At 37.2% G+C, this 25634-nt stretch overlaps 1 protein-coding gene and 1 non-coding gene across 5 annotated transcripts in view; one reads left to right on the top strand and one right to left on the bottom strand.

The window, feature by feature from the left end:
• Positions 1-657: 657 nt before the first annotated feature.
• Positions 658-787, bottom strand: LOC124237713 (small nucleolar RNA SNORA31). The gene has a single exon (XR_006888096.1). It is a non-coding gene; the product is annotated as a small nucleolar RNA SNORA31 (small nucleolar RNA).
• A 1259-nt stretch (positions 788-2046) lies between these two features.
• CBR4 (carbonyl reductase 4) overlaps positions 2047-25634 on the top strand; it is a 76521-nt gene continuing 52933 nt past the window's right edge. The window contains exons 1-6 of one of the 4 annotated variants that reach the window (XM_046656563.1): positions 2048-2407; positions 4821-4941; positions 5693-5829; positions 8350-8484; positions 19059-19146; positions 20699-23879. In XM_046656563.1, the coding sequence (XP_046512519.1) occupies positions 2266-2407; positions 4821-4941; positions 5693-5829; positions 8350-8484; positions 19059-19146; positions 20699-20786 (711 nt within the window). In that variant the 5' untranslated portion in view covers positions 2048-2265 and the 3' untranslated portion in view covers positions 20787-23879. Of the gene's footprint in view, positions 2408-4820; positions 4942-5692; positions 5830-8349; positions 8485-19058; positions 19147-20698; positions 23880-25634 lie in introns of those variants that run through there. The other 3 variants (XM_046656562.1, XM_046656565.1, XM_046656566.1) reach the window with 3 other exon arrangements.

The raw sequence follows: 25634 nt of genomic DNA, 5'->3' as shown, positions 1-25634 counted from the left end.
AGCAGAGCGTGTGAACTTAACCACTCAGTCATGGGGCCAGCCCCACCATTCTACTTTCTGTCTCTCTGATTTTAAAGTACCTCATATAAATGGAATCATACAGTATTTGTCTTTTTGTGACTGGCTTATTTCATTTAGCATAATGTCCTCAAGTTTCATCCATTTGTAGCGTATTGCAGAATTTCCTTCCTTTTTTAAGGCTGAATAATATTCCATTGTGTATGATTTTATACCTATCTATAACCCTATAGCTCACATTTTCCTTATCCATTATTTATTGGTGGTCACTTAGGTTGCTTCCACATTTTAGCTATTGTGAATAATGCTCCTATGAATATAAGTGTATAAATATTGCTTCAATATGCTGCTTTCAATTCTTTTGAGTATATTCCCAGAAGTGGAATTGCTAGATCACATAATTCTATTTGCAAATTTTTTAATGGCTTGCTTTTAATTTAATTAGTTTTGACCCTTAAACTTTTAAAAGTGGAATCAATCAAAAGGCAAGGGTGTAGGGGGATGATTTTCCAACACTTCTTCTGTAAACTCAAATTCTAGATTCTTCTTTGGAGTAAAACAGGCTCTTCACTGTTTACAAACTTATTTCCAAGTTGCAAAAGTTCTCTCCATGTCTTTCCCTCTATCATCATGTTTTTCTTTTATATTCCCTCATTCAATCTTGGCTGCCACAATCAGACAGAAACCACGAGGACACTTTTGTCTGGCATCTGAGGTGGAAACCTTAGCAGCAGACAGTAACTGCTCCAGGTCTGTCAAACAGATGCATTATTTTTAATTTTTTTGAGGAATCACCATATTGTTTTCCAAAGCCAGGTACCACTTCACATCCCCACCAACAGCGCACACGAGTTTCAGTTACTCCACATCCTCACCAACACTTTGTTGTTTGTTGTTGTTTTTGCTAGTAGCCATCTTAATGGGCGTGAGGTCTTACTGATGTATTTTTGTAAGCCATTTCAAATTTCTTTTGGATCTAGGTGGAATAAAAATAATGCTCAATTTGCTTACAGCCTGCCTGCTCTTCCCCTCCTTTTATTCAAACTACATCCAGCCCTCAAATCCAGCTTTCCCACGCACCCGTTCATTCTTCATTCATCTCCCTTTTCTCTGAGCTCTTGTGTTAATATAATTTTGCACTTTATTTTGATTTGGGGACTACTCACTAGTATTAGTCTTGTTACCCCAGATTGTGTATTTTTCAGTAGTAGCGACCATGGTTTATACTTTTCTGAATCCTTCAGTGCAATGATATGGTATCAAGAAACGCTTCCTTCTTACAGTGTCATTGTAACAAATGCTCAACTTCTACCTTATTAACTCTCAGAGCACTCAGCACATCCTACTTAGAACTGCAGGAACCTATTTTCGCTTGCAGCAGCTGACACTTGTTTTATCGATCCTGCAGGACTATTCAATCATTCAATTAACATTTCTTGAGCTCCTACATATAGTGTTCTTGAGAAAGCATCCACCTTCGCAACACCCCTTGTGATGAATGCTGACATCCAGGCGGGGTGAGGCCCATTTCTGCTGCAACTTGGGGAAGGGACAGGTAGGATAGGTTTTGGTGTGGGTCCGATACTTGGGGACCACTTCTTCAATAAGTAGGACATCTAGTCTCCAGCCAAAGACAAACCCTGGGTGAAAGGCAGATGCGGAGGATAGCGTATATTCTGGGTTCTAACTCAGGTGATCAGTTTGTCTCGGTTTGCCGGGGACCGTCTTCATTTTAAAACGGAAAGACCAGCATCTTAAAAACCCCGTTAGTTCCAGGAAAATTGGAATGGCTGGTCACCCAAGCTCTAATTCTAACTCCCACATCCCAAGAGGTACGGAGGTAACCCCCATTGCCCTCAGTACACTTCCGGCTGAGAAGCGCGCTCTCACTTTTTCCCCGGCCCCAGCGTCCAGACTACAATTCCCAGCATGCAACGCGGCCCCTTCCACACAGTCCTCGGCCGCCCTGGCTCTTTCGCGCCCGCGTCTTGGTAATATGCGGCGCCTGGGAGCCCGTGCGCGCTGACGTCGACGTGCTGACGCCGTACTCTTCGCGCTTCTTGCTGTTTTCTTTGATCGCCGGAGTCTGGCGGCAGGAGAAGGAGAAGAGTGACGGTGTTTTTGCGGCGGTTTGGCTTTGAAAAAAAGATCTTTAGAATGGCGTTGGCTTAAAAGCTCAGAGGGGTCTGGAAAGGGGCCTCCACTCCTAGCCCTCTTTCTTCCGAGTTTGCGACTCTCCGGTCCAAGATGGACAAAGTCTGTGCTGTGTTTGGAGGCTCCCGGGGCATTGGCAGGGCAGTGGCCCAGTTAATGGCCCGGAAAGGCTACCGACTGGCTATCATCGCCAGAAATCTAGACGTGGCCAAAGCCGCCGCCGGTGAACTCGGCGGTAGGTACCGAACTGGAGTTGTCCAGTTGTGTGGCTGCCGTCCAAGCGCCATACGCGGCCTCGTTTGTAAAACGAGCAGGTCTGGCCTTTATGGCCTTGAGGTGGAGCATTTCGGCTTCCCGCGCGCTGGAGCGGTCCGCCCCGAGGAGCCTGCGGCTGGTGCACAAATTCCCCGCGCCCGGTTTCCCGCAGAACGCCGAGGGCTGAGCTCTTGGGGTGTCCTTAGGACTTAGCAGTCTTGTGAGGCCCCATTAATAAGCACCCAAGTCCCTGAGGCTAGTGCTAGCCGTGAGGAGCTGCTTTGTTTTGGCGTCTGGAAGGAGAGAGCCACACAAGTTAACTGTTGCTACAGGGTAAAGGTCACCTCCGTGGGGGGATCCTGGGCGCCCAGAGGAGGCAGGGCTGGGCGGAAAGGCTCGCTTCAGTCTTGCTGAGGGCTCTCCTGGCCGGTGTTTTCATGGAGAAACTTTTGAGTACGAGGCGGTTTTGAGATATACTTGGTTTGTTTTACTACATCTATAAGGGCTTAAGTTAATAGATTGTTTTGGTGACTTACAAATGGACAGTTGAGGTTCGTTTTGCCAAGTTTTTATTGCACCTAAACTCCAGGTTTTTTTTAATTAGTAAAGGATTAGTAATTGTTCTGCAAACTGAAGTCTGTTGATGGTAGGGAGAAATGGGATGTTTCAAAGATACCAAGACACCGCTATTTGTGTAGTTACTAAAATGGACAGTTGCACCTCATTTACTATCCGGGAGGCGTTGGGAAGAAGAGAGGCCTGCTGATGTGGCTGTAACCTCTAAAATAACATTATTGATTGGATTCACCACCCTAATGTTGACATGGGTGTAGCGAATGTTAGACTCTGAAAGAAAAGAACACATGTTATAGACCAGGGAGAATTTGAGTGACTGTCTTGCTGCTCCGATTCGTTGCCGTTATGTTACTGTTGCCCGGGGAAAAACTCACTACAGTTAAAATAGCAGATATTTATTTGGGCAGTTAGAATTGCAATTCGGGAGACACAGATTCAGGTAGAAACCCAAAATGGGCTCGGAGGAAGACAAGGCAAGGGTTTATAAAGGCACAAAGAGGTAAATTACACAGGATGTTTTGTAAAATTTGTGATTTGTGTTGGCAACAACTAACTTGTTCCCCCTATGTGATTGGTTGCCAAGGCCATCTCTAAGGCAGAAAGTTCTTACCTATGGGCGTAAGCATATTTCTTGAAAGGTGGAGATGCCAGTGGTGAAGCACAGTTCAAAAGTTACATTCCATCTGGGTAGTGGTGTTATGCGGGTACCTTAAGGGCCTCCCAGCCCTATTTCAGAAGCCTTGACACGTGTTACTCCATTTTGTCATTGCTGCTGACAGTACTATGACAAAGGGGGTGAAAAAATGGTTCTTAAGGGGTCACCCCAAGCCATCAGTGTTTGCTGGACTAGATTAAAACCGTTGGTTGAGCTTTCAAAGGTTGCTGTGGACCCAATAAGTCAGATGAAAGCCAAGGGTGAGACATAGAGCATGCTTTTGGGCCTTTCATTTCCTTGAATTATGTGTTCTGTGAGCGATTGGTTTTTACCCAGAAAGTGTGACTTCTGGGATGACGTACTGTTTCGAAAGTCTTGGGGGGCAAATTTTAACATTAATGTATTAGGCAAGGTCAGCCAGAAAATAAGCAATTGTTTAGTTTTTTAAAAAACTATATTTTAGAGTGTTAAATGGTATATTATTAAATAGAGAATGCTTGCTTTGAAGTGTAGTATTTTGGGTATTCCCATCATTTAAAAAACGTGACCATTTAAAAAGAAAGGTTACAGTTTTTAGTAAAAAGTTTTTTTTCCCATGTTTTGTAGTTTTAGCCTTTTTTGCAGCTTTGTGCTTTGTCTCATCTCTCCTGATGGTCAGGCTTGAATAATAGTCATTATAATATATGTGCCATAGTGAAAAAAAGAAAAAGAAGCCCTAGAGTTTATGCTTAGCACCAGGAAACCAATTCAACAAATACCTAACAGAATTAGACATAAATTTCAAAAAAGGAATCTGAAACCCAAAAGCCTTGAATTAAGTAGCATGGGGTCAGTATCAAAGCTTTAAATATTATTAGATGAAATTTAAAAAGCATTATGAACACAAAAAGACCCTCCCCTCACTTTTTGTTGATTAAAAAAAGTTTTAAGATTTACATTCTCTAGTATTACTGTGTTTCTCCCTAGGTGCCACCCACCCCATCCCAGTTTTATTAGACTTAGTTCCATGAGAATAGGAACCCATGACATGATCTTCTTTTATCTCTAGGTTCTAGATTAGGAAAGGCCCAGCTCATCGTGGATGGTTAACAGACATGTACTGAATAATTTTTAAATTCAAGTTACAATTTACAAGTGATTCTAATCTAACTTTGTTGTGTAGGAGATCATTTGGCCTTTAGCTGTGATGTTGCCAAAGAACATGAAGTTCAAAATACCTTCGAAGAGATGGAGAAAAATTTAGGTCCAGTTAATTTCTTGGTAAATGCAGCTGGAATTAATAGGTTGGTCACAAATTTAAGTGCATTTCTAGTATGTCTTTTTTTTTCTAATGTCTTTGATTAGTATGAGTTAATACATTAATTAACTTGTTTTATTTCCAATTGGAAGAAAAACTCTCTGCATTTAAAAGTTGGTCTGTCAATCCATCCATTCTTTTCTTTTGTGTTGAGATATAAAATAAGGGTACAGTTGGATCAGTTTTAACATTGTACTGTAATCGGCACACATATTGAGTGCTAAGTGAATTTCCAGCATCCCAGAATGCTCTCTCAGTTTCTTCCCTATTAATACTTCCTTATAGGTTACCACTATTCTGACTTCTGTCACCACATTTGTTTTGTCAGTTCATGAACTTAATATTAGTGGAATCTGAGTGGATATTCTTTTTTTTTAACATGAGTTTAGGATAGACTCTTTAAATAATATATTAATTTCCTTGCTAAACAAGGCTCAGTATGACAGTTGCTTGGTTCATTTAAGCTATTGTGGCTACATTGCACTACTTTTAGGAGTTAGGAATATTTGCCACTCTGCCTAAGAAGGGGTAGGAAACTGGCTTCCAGGTGGATCCTTTCTGGCTTGTCGGTTGTTATTTTAGTGCGTCTCAAGCCAAGTTTAAAATGGGACTCTCTAGGTATTCTAGCTCAAATATGAAGCACTTCTTGTATTCCCCTTTCAGCAAAAATGTTATATATTTGACTTTTTTTGTTTGTTTTATCCGTTTTGAATTTACATGCTCTTTTTTTTGGGTAGGGATAGCCTGTTGGTAAGAACAAAAACTGAAGATATGGTATCTCAGCTTCATACTAACCTCTTGGGTTCCATGCTCACCTGTAAAGCTGCCATGAAAACTATGATTCAGCAACAGAGGGGGTCTATTGTTAACGTAGGTGAGTCATCATCTTTGTGACTTTATAACTATCTCATGGAACCGTGAAAATATTTAATCGACTAATTTGGCATGTATTCACATGTGAAACTTGGATGAAATGTCTCTCTTTATTATCTATGGGAAAAGGATTTTATTAAATGATTAATGGGTAAAACAAGAATCACAAATTCACGTCCCTCTAGTGATCAAGCAGGTGTTAAATGAGTGACACCACCAGGTATTAGAAACATGACAGCACAAGCGACGTGATAAATGACAAAAGATGGCCAGCTTTGATGTCCAGAGGCCTTATGAAATGGCAGGAGCAACCACTGCCCAGATGCAGTAGATTGTTGCTGTGCACAAGTGTGGTCCTGTGTTTTGCCAGCTGTTTTGATTTTTTAAGAGAAATTGGACATCCTGATTTTTATAGGAAACCTAATTTTTAAAATAGACAAGGAATTGAAAAATTTTAGATAGTGGGGGCTAAAAAATGATGTCTGTTGCAGTTGCATGGGTCACTGGTAAATCTAAAAGGTTTGAGAGGAGGTTTTTGTAAGGAAACACTTTGTCAATTTTTTAGGGGTAAGTAACTCCTAGTCTTCAGTTCACCTGACCTGTAGGTCGGATAAACCGTGTAGTATGTGCCTGTAGACCATAAAATGCGAAATGACTTGGCATTTTATTTCAGTTTCGTAATTTGAAAATAGTGGTATACCATTTGCCTTTTAATTTGTTTTTCTTTTGGTGAGGAAGTTTGGCCCTGAGCTGACATCTGTTGCCAATCTTCCTGTTTTTGCTTGAGGAAGATTGTCACTGAGCTAACATTGGTGTCAGTCCCCCTCTGCTTTGTATGTGGGATGCCACCACAGCATGGTTTGATGAGTGGTATGTAGGTCTGTGCCCAGGATCTGAACCTGTAAACCCTGGACCACCAAAACAGAGCATGTGAACTTAACCACTATGCCACCGGGCCAGCCCCTACCTTTTAATTTTAAGTAGTAATACCTTGAAAGGCTACAAAAGGGGGATGCTGCTCTGTTAAAGCAAATGACCATATTCTTTTTAACATGGGAAATGGCTTTCCAATTCCAAGAATATAGAGTTTTTCTCTTTGAAAATGAGAAAAGGAAAGAATTCTGTACTAATAAGTGTTAGAACATTTTGACATTTACCCTTAAAAATGGAAAAGATTGTATTTTCTTATAAAAGATTAGTAAAAGTCTTGACCTTTGTCTTCTAATGCAGCCAGATAATGATCTTGGGTTCTTGTAAGCTGGTATTTGGCATGGATATGTATCACCTGATAATGTGGGCTGTATTTATGTAACTCTAAAATATCCCCTATATACATATATTTTAAAAACCCACGTCAGTCCTTTGCATACATGCAAATCTTTTAGAATTGTGCTAACAGTAGGTAAAAATAGATAATTGAAAATATTATTACAGGAAGGACTACTTTAAACTGCTAGAAAGTTCACTGATATTTCAGAAGTTACCACTTTTTGACCAGATAAACAATAGTGTGTGGCATAAACCAAAGCTTCCAAAAATTGTTTGGCTTTTCTTCCATGCCTGTATTTTTCTTTCTTTGTGTCTCTCCATCTTTCCTTTTCTCCCAAATTCCCCTTTCTCTGTTCACCTATATTTCATCTGTCTGATGTCTCTTTTTTCTCTGTGCTTCACAATTCCTTTCCTTTGTCATAACTGGCATATATAATAATATATAATGTAGATAAATATTTTAATATTTGATTTGTTGATTATAATATAAAGTGTTTGGAATGTTTTCTTTTTCTAAAATAAAATCACTTTTTCAAAAATTTTGTGATCTTGATAAATTTTTATATCGTAAGCACAGGTCACTGGTGCAGAAAATTACTTCCCCACTTCTGTTCTGCAAGAATTTATTTGCATACAGTTGATATTGGAGTTATAAATTATTCTTTCATATTCATATAAATGAGGCAACCCAAGAATCTTTAGTAGGCACTACAAGTTCACTGAAGATAAGTAAATTGGAATTTTACAAAAAGTTTATAAGCTTTGAAGCTTTGCTAATTTAGATTGCCAGTAGTTCAAAGTTAGTGGGCTTTACCTTCAGATGATCTGTTTTTGTAGATGGAAATGAGTACTTCTTTATGTCTGTGTTGTAGAATCATAAAATTAATCAGTTTCTATCTGACTTTTGGTTTTAACCTCTTCCTACTGGAAGCCTTTATAAATAGAATTTTCATCATGTCTGACCTACTCAGAGATGAGTGTGGGTTCCTTTCACTTAATGGATGAAGTCTCAAGCCCCCACCTGGCATTTGAGGTTTTTGTAAGCTTCTTTCCGATCTTCTTTTGTGTATATATCTGGAGCAGGCTCAGACCCCTAAGACTTACTACTCAAATGACAATGGTTAGAATTCCTAATTTTAGCAAAGGATAAGGTAAAATGGTTTGTACCATTTTTGTTTGTTTACTATAAATTATCTGAATATTCACATAACCACTTTAATTGGTTTGAATTTGCTCTCATTTTTTTTTCTAGGAAGTATTATTGGTTTAAAAGGCAATTCTGGCCAGTCTGTGTACAGTGCCAGTAAAGGAGGATTAGTTGGATTTTCCCGTGCTCTTGCTAAAGAAGTAGCAAGGAAGAAAATTAGAGTGAATGTTGTTGCACCAGGTCAGTGAAAATTCTTTTTCTATTAAAACATAATTTATGTACATTTATGGCTTTATACAATAATAGCAAAGATTGTTCTTGTGTCTGTAAGTGCATCGGCGCCATCGGGCACTTGTCAGAGAGGATCAGAACAGGAACGTGGAATCCACGCTGTTACTAAACTTGAGTAGTGAAATGCAGAAGGATGTGACTGTGTCCCAACAGGACTTACATGGCCACAGCTGGCCACACTGCCAGGCCCTGCACCACCCTCAAGGAAACGGCCAAGGGTAATTCCAGGCTGTTTTGTTGTGTAAACCGCTTTGCATTTTTTTTTACTAAATGATTACTCCCAAACTAAGAACCATAATAATGTTCTTATTTAAAAATCAGTTATAAATTAAGAACTCTTAAGAGCTGAATGTAAGGATTTCAAGTAAGTGGGGTAGGGGTGGGGGGAGAGTATTGGTAATGTATGTCCTGCAGTTGAACAAATCCAAATTGTATACCTTTGGAGAACTGTTTCCATTTGAAGTGTCCTTCTCTTCTTGAGATGTCCTGTTGGTTTACTGCTCACTGGGATACAACATTTGCTGATTAATTTAGACTTTGTCAAAGCAGAACTTTCCAAGGAATGCATCCATTACCTAAATATATTTTATATATCTATATTACAGAAACAATGTCTCTTTATATTTAAAGTATCTGGGGGCTGGCCTGGTGGTGTAGTGGTTAAGTTTGCATGCTCCACTTGGGCACCTTGGGGTTAACAGGTTCAGATCCCAGGCGCAGACCTGCACACCACTCATCAAGCCATGCTGTCGTGGTGCCCCGCATACAAAAAATAGAGGAAGATTGGCACAGATGTTAGCTCAGTGACAGTCTTCCTTAAGCAAAAAGAGGAGGATTAGCAATAGATGTTAGCTCAGGGCCAATCTTCCTTGCCAAAAATAAAAAAATAAAAAAATAAATAAATATCTGAATAGCTCTATAGTACAATATGCTTTTAATAACAATACAAACCAGAGGAAATAAACAAGGCTGCAAAGGTGATATCATTTGCACATTTCACAAAGCAATCATGTACAATAACTGATAGACTAATTACTCCAGAAAGTCAGTATTTAGACAGAAAAAGAATTGCCAGAAGTTACATAATGTTTATTTTCAAAATAGATAAGATGCGTTTCAGTGGATTTCATTGTACCCTAGAGAGCTACCCAGGATTCGTGTTAGAATTTTAACACAAAAATTCGAGGGAAAAAAAGATACTTACACAGATTGAGGAGGTAGAAATGTCTTTCTGAAAGTCATTCTATGAAGTAGTAAGATTTTGACAGTGATTTTGGCTGTGATTGCCTCTTTAAAGAATGAATGGGGGCTCTTAGGTTTGTTGTGTAATGGCAGAGGAGGAGGAGAGTGGTAGTGCGTGGTAACAGAAATGAGAGTGCAAGGACTCTGGTACCAACAAGTTCTGTTACACATGCAGGAGGCACTGTTTAGGGGAACGAAGGTTTCTAAAACCAGACATATTTTGGAATGGCCCACAATGAGGATGGTTAGAGAGGTGGCTGTTTACTAATTTTCATGAATGACTTCATAGTAGAAGTCACAGTGGGATGCTTACGCGAGAGCTGGCCTCCTGGAGGAACTCTATCAGGAACACTTGTGTTCTTGTTAAACATGTAGGAAAAACAGGCCAACAGAGATGCAGTTCAGCTGTAGGACAAAGCAAGTGTGATTTGGGCTAAGCACACAGAAATCAGAGCCTTCTCAAGAAGGCAAGAGGAACATTTTTGTGCACCTGTTCCTTTTATTGTGCTGACTGTGGCATTCCACATGACTTGAAAATACTGATGAATTAAAGGAGACGCAAAGCCAGTTAACTTGGTCTGTCAGTTATAGGTAATCAGAAAATATTAAAACATAATGATGGAATTATAATTTAGGTTGCTAAAGGCTAAAGAAATTCTCCAATTCTCAACTTGTGCTAAGGCTTTTAAAATAAATTCAAATATACAACTTACAGCTGGTTTGCTGGTTTTCAAATTAATTGCCCCAATTTTTGAACAAATTCTCTTCCATTTGGTAGCTATCTGCACTCATGAACACAAAGCATTCTACAAATCACTAAAGTCCCACTTGAGAATTTCCTCCTCCAGCTTAAATTGCCACAGTGTGCTGAAGAATCTTCAGGACACAGGGAAAAAGGGATGAACTGTGAGTGTTGACATAATCCCTCAAGGCAGAGCTACAAAACCAGCCTCCACCTGGAGCAATGTAGGAGCACAGAATTATGAGGAAAGCTTTTGCAGAAGCTCAACTCGAAAAGGTTAAGTTGATCAAAACCCCCAGTTTTGATCCTTTTTGAGAAAGGAGCACTGTTTTAGATGCGTGTCTGTCTCCCTTTCTGACCTACAAACGTTACAAGACTCCCAGGAGTAATTGAAAACAGTGCGGCATATGGACCTCTTTCAAGACTCAATGCTATGCGGTACGCTTAGTTCACTGGATAATAGGAGTGGATGGAATAGCTTTAAAATACATACAGAAAAATACGTTAAGTTCTCCTAAACATGAAACACAAAATGTCTGTAACTGTTCATCACTCTCTGGACAAAATAGGGCCAGAAGCATTTAGTATGCAAGTAATCATTACAGTGATTTTAAGATTAGTCAGAAACATCACCAAGTAGTATCCCAAAGTGTAAAAACCAGTTAAGCACGTATAAAATTAGTACTCATTGAGTTAGAAATACAAAATGAAAGTTATGGATGCTGCCTCAAATATCTGGGATTCCGCAAATTTATAAGCAGACTATGTAACAAAATAGACTCTAGTTTTAAGAAAACATTACAGTTCAATATCTGTTACAAAAATAATCTCATGTCCCAACAATAACATCAAAGTCATTTATCTGGATAATACAACCAGATAGTAGAAGCAGAACAGATATCTGTACAGACATCTGTACAGATGTGCAAATAACAAAATAAAAAAACTAGAGAAGACTGGTACAAGGCTGATATTTAATGTTTTTTTTAAAGGAGTTTGACAAGTCCATTAATTAAGGAGATTGATAACAAGCTATTGTTATCAGTAGCTTGTGAATTATGTGGCAATGTGAACAGCTCCAAAGCTGTTGAATGGAGTTGCAGAATGAAGAGTTTAGTTCTTTGTGATTCATCAGTTCAGCAGAACACAGGTAGTACAAACAAAAGTTTAACTTAGCAAGGACATGAGACCATCATAGGATTACAAAAAGCATAAACTTTCCTTGGACCAAATGGATATTTAAAAAAAGAAAAACTCACAAATACAATTCTGTATGTATTTGTGTAATACATACACACATTTCTCTGTGTGTCTAAAACTTCTTTCTAAAATAACTATTGATTATGATTTTTGATTTATAGAGAAGGAAGCCATTAATTGGCCTATTAATTGGTACTCACAGATTGACATCTGGTTAGATTAGTTCTAATATGATTGCAAAAACAATCAAGTGATGAACTGGTGACTCGAGAAAAATTCCTTGTATCTTATATTTTATATAAAATCTTTATTTTTAGATTTTGTACTAATTATGGAATAACTTAAGATGGAAAAGATCTTAGAGATCATTTATTCCAGTCATTTTTAGGGTTTAGAAGACTGGGACCTAGGAGACAGAGTGACTGCTGAGGTTACGTGGCTAGTTTATGGTAGAACGGTTACTGAAAGCTTTATCTTTTGATTCCCAGCTACGTTAAGCTTAAAAATAATGGCCCCTTAGATTTCCTTTGTATCATTATAGGCTTTAGGTCTTTTTGTCCTTTTGCTAATATGGTCTGTCTAAACTATCTGGAGTCTTCCAATTTTATAACTTTTACCTTTACATTGTTTGCCTTTTGCCAAGTTACTGGTTGATAGTTACCTGGATTAGTTAACAGGGTAATAAAAAGGTGCTACAACTCAAATCTACGTTATCACTCCTTAGCTGGAATGATAGAAATTTTGTTTAGGTATTTACTTGACTTTTGAATAAAATGAGCGTTTTCCTGTACCTCTGTCAGTTAGCCATGGAATCTTTGTCCTAGCTTACTATAGATATTTAAGAATTGATTCCCTATATGAGAAAAGACATTTTATTTTGGTTCATTGGTTGGTTGTAAGAAAGTATAGACTGAAGTAGACCGTTGCCACCTTTCCATTTCAAGTCACTAAGGGCTCCCGCTTGGACCGAAGAGTTGGTGTTGTATTTGGCGCTGATGTTGAACCAGCGGGGATCAGGGAATTGTCCAAATGTCCTGAGAACCCTTTTGCACTATAATGTGCCGCCTTCCCAATTCATTGTTTAGTCGCAGAGACTAGCTAAATTCAAGCATTCCAAATCCATAAACATTTGATAAATGACTATAATTTAGATACATCCATTTTTTGAAAAAAAAAAAAATGAAAAAAGATAATCCAAAAGCTGCACTGTCATCTTGGCGCTGTTTTCTGCTTGTGTATGCTTTGTGCAATTTGATTGATTTTCGTGTTAACCTGGTTTAACTATATATAGAATAGATTGTTTGTGGTTTGGGACTGCTTGTATTTATTTACTTCCCTCTCGTTTAGGGATTGGAATAGTATGTGTAATGAAGAGTTAATTTCAGTTCATGATCATTTAAAAGCTGGATGGTTTCAGGGTAATGAAGGTATTCCTAACACATAAGAACTCATTCAGCTGACTCCCTGGAGTGTCTCCTATATGCAAGAAGTGTGCCAGTTTCCAAAATTACAAAAATGAATAAAATATTTCTGCCGCAAGGAGATAAGTACAGTGGGAAAGACAGATATAAACAAATAATTTCAATGCATGTGATGAATGTAAAGTAGGGGTACGTATGTGATGCTATGGAAACGCTGAAGGAGGAATGCTTAATTTTATTAGAGTGAATTAGTTGTCAAGGCAACAGGCTAAATAGTGGGAATCCAGTTTGTATACAACGAGAGGTTTTATGAGTGTTCTGGAATTGTGTTCGTATAGCCTTTCTTAAAGATCTTACTTTCCAGTGTGATTTATACTACAGAAAAAAACCTCTTGCTGAAAGTGTGGCCATTTAGTAAGGAGACCTTTATTTTATTTTGGCTGTATATATTTAGCAGATTTCATAGTATGAATATGCTTCATTCGTCAGAAGCACAGTGCAAGTTGAAATAGTAGAATTAAATTGATTCTATAGAACTATTTAACTTTGTTTTAGATAGTAATTTCAGATTCTTCTCCGGATCTTTTAATAGAGCTGACAAACATCAGAATTAACAATATATCTCTTTTTATGTCAGTTTTCCTGATCACCTTCAAATGGAGTTTCCAGTTAAGGAAAACAATTAAAAAGCAATTCAACACAGGAAAAGTAAGGAATAAGGGAAATAATAAATTAGGCTATCATCTGCTGCCTAATGTTGGTGACTTTTTGAAGATCAAGTAGTTGCTAAGTTTTGGTATTACTTTCAGTATAAAATAAATTTCTCATCATGGATAAATCTTGCTGATTGGAAAATATTAAATGTGAGAAACATAATATTTGATAAATTAAAACTGTAATGGGTACTTTACTTCAAAAAAGATATATGTTTTCAATAGATAATACAAACATATGGTACAAAATTCTAAAGTACAGACAGAGTGAAAAGTGAGTCTTCTCTAGGCATCCAGTTCTTTTCCTCAAGTGCAACCACTGTTAACTGGTTTCTTCTGTATTTCATATACAAGCCAAGAAAATGTGTGTGTGTATATATATATATATAATTATATATTTAAATATATTAATATATATTATATATGATTTTAATATATATAATTTTTTTAAGAAAACCCAAATTGTATCATATTATTCACAATGTTCTATACCCTGCTTTATTCATAGAACAATGTATCTTGGAGTTGATTCTATATTATTCTGTATAGGACTGCTTCACTTTTTAAAGTAACAGCTTTTTGGAAATATAATTCACTTACTATACAATTCACCCATTTGAAGTGTATAATTCAGTGGTTTTAGTATGGTCACAAAATTGTTCGATTACCACAGTACATATTAGAACATTTTCGTCATCCCCAAAGAAATCTCATAGCCATTAGCATTCGCTCCAATGCCCATTTCCCTTCAATCTTCCCAATACTGGCCATCACTAATCTACTTTTTGTCTCTATAGATTTCCCTATTCTGGACAGTTCATATAAGTGGAATCATGTAATATGTGGTCTTTTGTGACTGCTCCATCACTTTTAATAGCTGAGTTAAAAGACAATAATGTCTGTTTTATGGGTGTACCATAATTTATTTAGCCTGTTGCCTCTTGATAGGCATTTAGGTTGTTTCTGATCTTTTGCTGTTATAACTAATTATGCAGTGACAATACTTGTACATAATTTATTTTGCATATGTGCGACTATGAGTGTAATCCTGGGAATGAAAATGCCAAGGCTCAAAGAGTATATGCATTTAAATTTTTGACAAATAGTATCCATTGCATTTGTTTCTGTAGGGTACCTTAAGTGTTTTGCTCCCTCTCCACCTTTTTTTTTTTTTAAGTTGAAGAGCTTCTGTGTTTACTACTTGGAGAAAATCTTGTTGACAAATGCTTGCATAAGTTTGGTCGTTACTCAAAACAGGTGTTATTCCAGGTGCTCTTATGTGCTTTTTGATATGGAGTTGATTTTTCACACCACTTCCCTATACACTTTTACAAACATAATATTAAGACATACAAATTTGTTCTGGTTAAAATCTTGGTCTTGGGACCAGCCGCATGGTGGCCAAGTGGTTAAGTTTGCGTGCTCTGCTTCAGCAGCCCGGGATTTCGCTGCTTCGGATCCCGGGTGCAGACATGGCACCGCTCATCAGGCCATGCTGAGACGGTGTCCCACGTAACAACCAGAAGGACCTACAACTAGAATATACAACTAGATACTGGGGGTGCTGTGGGGAGAAGAAGAAGAAGAAGAAAAGAAGATTGACAACACATGTTGGCTCAGGTGCCAATCTTTAAAAAAAAAAAAATCTTGGTCTAGTTTTTGGCAGCAGCCTTGTTTCTTCTTCCTTAAAAAAGTATCTGGGATTATGTTAATTCTTTCTAGGTCCTAGAAATTTATACCAGGGAAGGGACGTCTGAGCTGGTGGATATATCAAATATTGCACATCCTACAGTTGTTGATACTGGTGATGTGCTAAAATCCTGATGTCTTATTTAAATATAAAGTCTCTGCTGTGTATAAAAATGTTCAGAACTAAAATAGTGACCTATTAATATGGAAATGAGATGCTATTTCTTTATACTAAATAGCTACCCAAAAATGGATAAAGGAAATACATTTCCTTTAGAGTTTACCAAACATAAATTCTCATTAGACAAGAACCATGCGCTTGCTTTTATAAGCCAGAACATCCCTGTTCCTAGAGTTCATATTTTTTAAAAAATATACTGAGTGTGTTGTCATGTGTACAGAACTAAAGTAGAAGTCTCTTTGTTCTAAGTTAGTTGGGCCCCTGTCATTTCAGTTATCTGTGTATTGGTTTAAGGAGTGATAGTTTTGTAGCCAGCTAGAAACCTCCACCTGTCCAACAAGTGATCAGTAATAACATCATTTGTTGGATAGTGGCACCTACTGGTAGTTTGTAATTTTTATAGCCCAGCTTGAAAGGCACTGTAAATATATATGTAGTAAAATGAGGAGTAGAGCAAAATTTCCAGAACTTTACAAATAAAGTGAAAGAATGCTACGGAACAGAGTTCTGTGGGGCCAAGGAGAGAGAGCACAAACTAGAAAGCAATACAAGAACAAAGATGGGGGTGTGGAATGTTTAAGAACTGCTGATATCTCTGCTCAGGTCTTATGATATATGACCTAGAATCCAAAAGACTGTTTGTATGTAGTGCCTTGGTTGACTATAAATATAAATGTGAATGTAAATATAAATGTGAATAAATATATTCCTAAGTGAAGATCATGTGGTACATGAGCTATAGCATAAAATGAAGTTTGGTAGAGCCTGGAGTAATTTTATCATTAGATACTAGCTTCACATTTTTTATTTGATTTCTGATAAATTATGAGAAGATATATATGAATTTTAAAAAGCTGCAGATAGGTTTTTAGGGCAGTAGAACTATTCTGTTTGATACTGTAATGGTGGATACATGACATTATGCATTTGTTAAAACGTCGAACTGTACAGCCCAAAGAGTGAATCCCAATGTCAACGATGGACGTGACTTACTAATAACGTATCAGTATTAGTTCATCAAATGTACTACACTGAGACAAGATGTAGGGGTAGGAGGGGGCAGTGTGATAAGGAAATTTGTGGGAACTCTCTCTACTTTCTACTCGATTTTCCTGTAAACCTAAAGCTGCTCTAAAAAATAAAGTCTATTAAATAGAAAACATCCCTGCAGACGATGAGAGAAAGGTGTTATGTTGTTGGACATGTTCTTGCTCTCTACATCAAACATCATCATCAAAGAGGAAAAGCCAGTGTTGGTGAATTCAACTCTTCCTTTCAACTTGGCTTCGGACGCCTACTTTATTTTAAGCCTTTAGTGTGGAGTTTGATGATGGCTAGCATCTGTCCCATGAGGGTTAATTCCAACCACAGGTCTGGGGAGAGGCTGTTTCAAGCTTCCCTAGTGAAATAACACCCTTGTCTTCCAAGCTTGAGCAGTGGAGGGGGAATCTTCATGTGAGGTGGGTGCCTGAACATCACGATCCCAGTTCTGGACTTCTTGTAATCATTGCAGACTCAGAAGGCACCTCTCTCTCCTTTACAGATCTGACCTAACATGGGCATTGACCATAGCAGAGCTGAATCCAGTCTGGAATGTTTAACGAGGCTTTACTAAAAGCTTCAAGATCTTAACCTTTATCTGTTCCATGTATCTGGCTTACCTGGTTGTTTTTGGAGGACCACAGTCTGTCCTCACAGCCCATAACTATGTGGCAGAGGCCTTCTTTTCATCTCACTGGGATTGTCCTTGAATTTGTCTTACTCTTCCTATCTAAGGTTTGTCTTCCAGTACCTCGTGCCCTTTCTAGATCTGCCTTTTTTCCAAGGTGAAAACACCTTCGAATGGCCTCACACAGATTATGTGGCCTTACCCTTTGTTTCCAAAAGAACAAACACATGAGAACTGACATCCATCCAGAAACTGGGCAAATCAGTTCCTTTCAGCACAGATTAGCATGCAGATTAAAACCTAGATTAGCATCCCTGCATCTTGAACTGAAACTATTCTAACCTCCACAGGGCTACCAATGTAAGACCTGAGGGTCTTTCTCAGGGAGCTCACTTCCTAAACTTCGAGTAAGGAAGTCATGAAGACTACCTAATGAGGCATACTTTTCATCTTTGAATCATAGTTTTGTAGAGCTAAAAGAAACCTCAGAGATCTATCATTTTCAATCTACTTCACTCATTTTATGATACAGAAACAGCCATACAGTTTTAGACCATACATGACTGTGGATAGTACATGACTTTCCTCAGGGCATAGGTGTGATACTATCAGCAGACTAGGGAATAGAATCTAGTTTAATGTGTCCTAATCCAGTGGTCGTTTTACCACAAAATGCTAACTGTTGAAAAATGCACCAGAGCCAGTTAGAAGTTGAGCCTAGAATTTGCTAAACATAGTCACAAGGCCCTTTTTGCAAACCGTTTTTACTGTACTTTATTGAGTTCTTTCTTTCTTAAGATGAAAATGCATCATTGATTTTCTGCTGAGGATTTGCAGGTTAGTGGGGAAATATTTTATGCCAGTTTTGCTAGAATCCAAAAAGACCTTAAAGTAAAGGATAATTATATCATGAACTTTTTTTTTCCCCTAAGGTGTAAGTAGGACTGTGTTTTTTTTTTCATTTTTGTTTTTTCTTGGTGAGGAAGATTCGCCCTGAGCTAACATGTGTGCCAATCTTCCCCTATGTTTTGTACATGTGATGCCTCCACAGCATGGCTGATGAGTGGAGTAGGTCCACACCCAAGATCCGAACCTATGAAACTGGGCCACTGAAGTGGAGTGTGTGGAACTTTAACCACTCGGCCACCGGGCCAGCCCCCATATCATGAACTTTTGAGAAGATAACATGAGCTTTTAAATGTTACATTTATAATTTTAATTCATTCAACTTTTTTAACATGTGAGGTGAGTTTTCTTCCTTCTACACTCTCTGAGGTACCTTTGAAAATCAGTATGTCCAAAGACATACAACTTTGGAAATCAGGGAGCTCCATGGCTCCATGATAATGCTTGTTAAGATGATTGGATTGCCCACTGATTATTATGACTCTTCAGTGTAGATGAAGTTTCATTTACAATTCACTGGAAATTCTGCGGAGGCTGGTTATCCAGTTTTATGGTTGTCTGTGTCAGCTGTTTCTCCTTTTATTCTTGCATTCCTTTTGGCTTCTCGTTGTTAAAGACGAAGGTGAATGAAGGACATTTTGCTGACTTTTAAAATAAATGTACGATTTTATGGCAGAGAAGATTTATTTTACTATGTAATCTCACAATGAATCACACAAATAATACAAAATCGTTTTCTTATTCTGGGCCCTCATTACAGACGATCTGAAGTTAGTACTGTGCCTATTTTTGCGATTACATCTGTTACAGAGTTTGGAAAATACAGACAAGTACAAAGAAGAAAATAAGTATGTAATAATAATCACTGTTAATATTTTGGTATATATTTTTTCTGTCATTAGTATATATTAGTTTTTTTGTTTTGTTTTTAATAGTAGTTTGAGTTCATTTGTAACCTACTTTTTTTAATGTACAAGTGTTCTTTTTCTTTCATTTTAAATATCCTTCCATAGCATCATTTTAATGCCTGCATATGGTTCTATTGTATGATTGTACCATGATTTATTTAACCAGGTCCTTACTGAAAGACGTTCAGCTTGTTGCTAGTTTTCTATATAAAGCTGTCACTATCTTAATAGGCTATATGATAGAAAAATCTATGATTATTCCTCACAAGACTTTTAAAAAAATGTTAAGGTATTTAAAAGTGAAAACCAAAGGTAAAGAAAAATTCGGTAATTACATAGTATTGCATAATAAGCCAGTGGCATAATGCTAATTCTTAATCTAGTGTTCAGTTCACATTTGTCCTGGTTTTTAAATGGCAGTGTATTTAGATTGATTTATAGTTTGAGTTATAAATGATTTAATTTTAACACAAGCCAATTTGAAAACTGTATTTTTGAGATTGGACATTAAACTTCTGCTTCACACATTATGTCTAACTTTTAGTCCTTCTATTTTTCAAGACTTTAAATTAAAAAAATTTTTTTCTAATTATTGTTCATTTCATGAGGAGTAATTATTTGCTTTCTTTTTTAAAACCTAAATGAGTGAGTAGTATATGGAATACTGATTATAGAAATTGTTTTTATTGATAATATGTATTTGTATGTCTCAGACTGTCACAATTTTCTGAATAAATCTACAGTTCTGGCATATACGTATACTATAATGACTTAGACTTAGTTGCTTAATATATTGTGTAGTACCTTATACTGTAGGATTTTATACTTTAGAACATGTTCCCTGCAAGCTTTATGTCGTATACCAGTACCATGTTAAACTTTGAGTTTTCTGTGTATACTTGCATTGGAACTGGGTATGATCATAAGATTTTTTTCTTATGTGAATATTGGAAATACTAGTCTTTCTTATCATCAGCTGTCTTAGCTGTAACAAATGGAACTAATTTTTGTCAGAAGTGCCAGATCAGTTCATGTGACCACCTTTGTGATGCCTTCCTTTCCTCTACCCTACCTCCCCCGACCCCTGCTCAAGTGAAAATTAATCAGTTCTGTGGTATTTTGTGTACATCTCTATAAGCATATTCACCAGACTTCCTTACATTATAATTAGGGGTACAAGTGACTATTTCCTCCAAAAATTATAGGTTCCCTAAAGAAATAGAATTTTTATTCATGTTTGTATCCACCCTTTTATATTGTGCTAGGAGTTGGGCGAAATATTTCAGTGTTCAATAAATGTTCATTGAGTTAAATTGAAGAAAAATGTAGACTTGGTTACTTGATTGATAGCAAAACTTTGTATTTCCTAAGCGAGGTTTATTAATAATGTCAAATTAAATTTTCAGGAGCAAATTAATTGTTATTTGAAACTGAGCAAATGTCTTGAGAAAAACTTGTATCCTTTTCAACAAAATAAACATTTCTCTTTTAGGATTTGTTCACACAGATATGACGAAAGACTTGAAAGAAGACGATATAAAGAAAAGTATCCCGCTTGGGAGGTTTGGAGAACCTATTGATGTGGCGCATGCAGTTGTGTTTCTTTTAGAATCACCGTATATTACAGGGCATGTTCTGGTTGTGGATGGGGGATTACAACTCACGATGTAATTTACAGGTTATTCAACTATAATGGTAATTAGAATCAAGGACACACTCTGGCTGTTGATTAGACAATCATGCCTACAAGGGTGACATTTGCTAATCAAACCTATCGATGCCACAAATGTTGATTTCTGTCTTTATGTGAATATGTCTAAAAAGAACAATGATCAATTGTGTTTTCTAAATGGTGTATATGTTACAGGCTGTAGCAAGTTTAGCATGTAGACATTTTGGAAGTAATATAAACAGGTATTACCTTAATTTATATATTTTTGTCTCAAAAGTGGAAAAACTTATTTAGTCTAATTATCATGAGTTATTTCATTGTATCAGGCTGAATTCTCTAGTAGTTAACCTTGTGGGTCATTGCCAAAATACCAGTATTTACCGGACGTTAGTTAGTCATCAATACTTTAGCAACCCTGCTGAAGTTAAACGTTGTATTCCTTTTAGTATCACTTTAGATATAGGCATGAATTTAGAGTCTGGTTTCTTTGAGTGGCATTACTCCTGATTGAGCAGTTGGGCAAAATAATCTACAAATATAAGTATGGTACAGTTGGCCCATTCTATAGAATTCTCAAAGATGATGAGGACTAGCCCTTAAGGTTTTAATATTAACATCTGGTACAGTAATGAGCTGCATAGATCTTATCCATTTAGGAAGTGGAAGTGTTTTGTTTTTATTTAATACACAAAACACTTAGTATAGCAGCTACTTAAAAATTAGTATAAGAAATAGTGACATTTTAAAAATTGAGTATTTCACGTTAATGAATATAATGATGATTCTTATCCTAAATCTTTAGAAAGATACTTGTGAACAATCATAAATGATAACAAATAATGCAATAACGATGAATTAAATGTCTTCACAAGGAACTGTTAAAGCATTGGACTTAAAAAGAAAATATCTTCCTGAGAATAGAGATAAAGACACAAACTGAATGCGAAATATCAGGCAACATCTATTTTGCATTGGACTCTTTTTGTGGGGAATACTGTGGGAATATATGTCACTGGATTCGTGTTGATTTTTATTTAAAAAATTTTAAATGTTTACTGCATTTTAAAAAGTAATCTTTTTACGGTTTTATTGGAGCTGAACATTACTTTATGTAAACAGATTTAGTTTTTTATTGATAGCCCAAAAGTATGAATAGGATATACCAAATAAATGCGAAGTAAAAAATAAAAAATAAAGTAGGAATAAAAAGTAAAGTCAAATCTGTGTTTTAAATCAGGATTCCTTAAACATTATTTAAAATTTATCTTTGAAATAGTCTTCTTTATTTAGAGAAGTCTGTTTAGGATGTGAGAAAGTCAGTTAAGTGTGAGTAAAATTATTAAAAATTGTCTACTAAACACAAGCATGGTAATATACAGAATTTCTCGGCATTAACAGTTGCAGGCAGATACAGGAAATACAGCTGTCAGGATGGTTTCAAATGTGGTAGCTGATGCTTCTAGCTTAAGCCAGGAGAGTTTATGCAGGCAGACTAGGCTGTTTTTCTAGTGTTTCCTTACCTGCTGGCCTTTGGCTGCCTGCACATCTTCCTTATGACGTCCCACTCAGGCTTGTTCCCTTCTCTGAACACCTCATGTTCTGAAATCATCAGTAAGGCTGATTTGACTAGTGATTAGGAAGAAAGCAATGTAGTTCACTGAACTAATGACACTAAGATGTAGGTTACAAATAAGTTTAACCTTTAAGTGTATAGATTTACACTTTAAGAAATATTTAACTGTTCCACCCCCTCGCCCAGCCCATATCAAACTGGTGGAATATGGGGCAAGATCTTGAAATGGGTAAAATACGCTGTCGCTGTTCCCCTCCGGGGGAATTCTCCATCCACTTCCACCAAGCTGGTAGAATTTGTAATTTAATACTTGCATCCTATTGCTGAAATCATTTGGTGGCTGTTGCTTATGTTCAGAGGTTCAAGAACTTCAATGAATTCTTAACAAGAAGACTCATCTGTAGGTGTTATCTGACTCCTCAGGAGCCCATAATCCAGCCTGTGTTTTGTTGTTAGTGCCATCAAGTGGATTCTGACTTGTAGCGACCCTGTGTACAGCAAAGCGAAACCCTGCCTCATCTTTTTGCACCATTCTCTCACCTGGTGCTTTATCAAACAATGCTCCACTGCTATTCATAGGGTTTTTGTGGCCCATTTTTTTGGAAGTGGGTGGCTCAGTCCATCTTCCTAGCCTGTCTTAGTCTGAAAGCTCCACTGAAACCTGTCCACCATGGGTGACCCTGCTGGTTTTGAAATACCAGTGGCATAGCTTTCAGCGTCACAGCAACATGCAGCTGCCACAGTGTGACAGCCAACAGGCGGGTGCTGTGGTTCCCTGACCACAAAAGGAACCCAGGCTGGGGCAGTGAGAGCACCGAATCTAAGCCACGAGACCACTACTGCTGACTAGCCGTGTTTATCACTTGTTAAAAAATGCTTTATGGTTAAAACCAATGTATTAAAATTTTCGCATTTAAGGTTTTAAAATTTGTGCTCCTTTTCATACTTTTATTCATATTCAATTTATAAGACGGTTTTTAAAGTGCTTTCTAGAAATAGAATTATGTTATAAATTAGGGGGCAATAATTTGTGCAAAAAAGATCATTTAATTTATATGCTTCTGTTACCTAGAATAAAAGGAGACTATTCTGAATATTCAAGAATTATGCCTTATATTGCTGAAACATTTTCCCAAGCTTTTCAAATGGAAATATATGTAAATTGAGAAATCATACCACTGTCCTAACTTGACAAACATACTAAAAGTGTTTAATAATTCTTGTTTCTTTTATATTGATTTCATCTTTTAATTATGTTGTAAGCTCTTGAGGGTAAACACCATATTGTGTTTTTTTCATTTAGCTAATTAAGTAACAACAAATATTAAGTATGTACTAAATATCTTGTACTTGTTTTGATACCCCCACCTTGCCTGCTCAGCTCTGAGTACATTGGATATACTTAGTAAATACACTGACAAATCAGTATATATTTTTTAATGATTCAGGATCGTCACTCATTACACTGTGCTATACAGTTGGGGGGGATTATTGAGATATATAGATATATCTGTTCTGCGTCAGTACATATCCTGGAATATTCTTTTTTTATCAGATCTCTGTAGTTTACCTCCCTTTTTGGTCATTTATCTCTGACTTTGATGCTTACTTTCAAATTATGGCTGAATTTACAATGCTAAGCCAATCAAGTATTTTCTCTTAGGCAGTATGCCTTAGTTTCAGTAATTACTACCAATTTAATTTGGAATTCTTGGGCTAATAATCCTAATAGGGATGGTATCAGTCTCACCTGGAGAATTTTTTTTTTTTAAATTTTAAGCACTTCAGAAGCCCCATCCCTAGAAATTTTGTTATGAGTAGGGCAGGGTGAGGAAAATGTGGAGGTGGTTTTAGCAAAGGTTTTCAGTGATTCAGATTGTTCATTACTTTATTAAATATTTATTCATTTCTACTACATACCAGATATTGCTAGTCATGGGAGGTACAATGGTGAGAAAAAAAAGAAATAAATCTTGGTTTCCTGGAGCTTGCCAACTAATAGGGTTGGGTGGGGGTGCAAAACAAGCAGATCTTAGACAATCACACAAATGTAAAAATCGCAATTGAGGTAAGCACTGCAAGAAGGAGAAGCTCTTGTTAGTATTAAATCATCGTATTGGGGAATTTGATCTATTCTGGAAGGTCAGGAACAGGTTCTTTGAGACAGGGAGATAGTTAACTAAAGTTAAAGTAAAGCCTTCCATTTAGAGGGAAAAACGTGTAAAAATCTTTTGGTGAGAGGGAGCATGGTGAATCAGGACTTAAAAGGTCCTTATGCCTGGAATATAAAGCAAAGGGGAGTGTGGTATGAAATGAGGCAGTAGGCCTAGACTCTGCAGATCTTTGTAGGCCACATTAAGGGGTTTGAACTTTATCCTAAGAGCCGTTAAAGGATTTCAAGTAGGAGGGATACCTGATGCATTTTGGAAAGATCATTCTGGCTGTAGTGTGGAGAAGAGGCTGAAAGGGAAATAGCGCAGGAAGACCTCCACTTGAGGTAGTGCGAGAGACAACAGGAGGCCACATCTAGGGCAGTGGGAATAGAAGTGGAAATCAAGTAGCCAGAACTGATTTGGAAAATCAGCAGTACTTGGTGATGGATTGGATAGAGGAAACAGATGCGTTTCTGATTTTCAAACCTGATTGAGTTGGTGATGCCATTCACAAAAAACACTGAACCAGGGCAGGTTTTGGGGAGGTGGGGGAGGAAACATCATGAGTTCAATTTTAAACATACTGAGTTTGAGGTGTCTTGGAGGTATCTAAGAGGAGACATCAAATACATGTGAGGTAGGACCTCTAAGAAGAAATATTCTATAAGTCATCTCTGTATAAATGGTGGTTAAAGTCTTGAGCATTAAGGAATAGAACAGATTGCCCAGGTAGAGAGTTTAGAGAAGATGACAGCAATCGCAAATACTTGTACTGTGTGCCAGGCACTGTTCTAAGTGTGAGCATAGAGTGGAACCTTGAGGAACTTGGACATTTACTGCCTGGTTAGATAGAGGAGCCTGCAGGAGTCTGAGAAGAACTAGTCAGAACGGTAGGTAGGAAACAAGGAGAAGGCTGTGTCCCAGAAGCCACTGAAAGAAAATTTTCTTGTCGGTTGGAGTCCTGAATATCAGTACTGCTGGACGTAGTAAGTAAGGAGTAAAAAGATGGATTAGTAACCTGGAAGTCATT

Source organism: Equus quagga, chromosome 3 (genome assembly GCF_021613505.1).
Source record: "Equus quagga isolate Etosha38 chromosome 3, UCLA_HA_Equagga_1.0, whole genome shotgun sequence".
NCBI lineage: Eukaryota > Metazoa > Chordata > Mammalia > Perissodactyla > Equidae > Equus > Equus quagga.
Note: the sequence above shows the minus strand (reverse complement) of the source record. Positions and strands in the feature narration are given on the sequence as shown.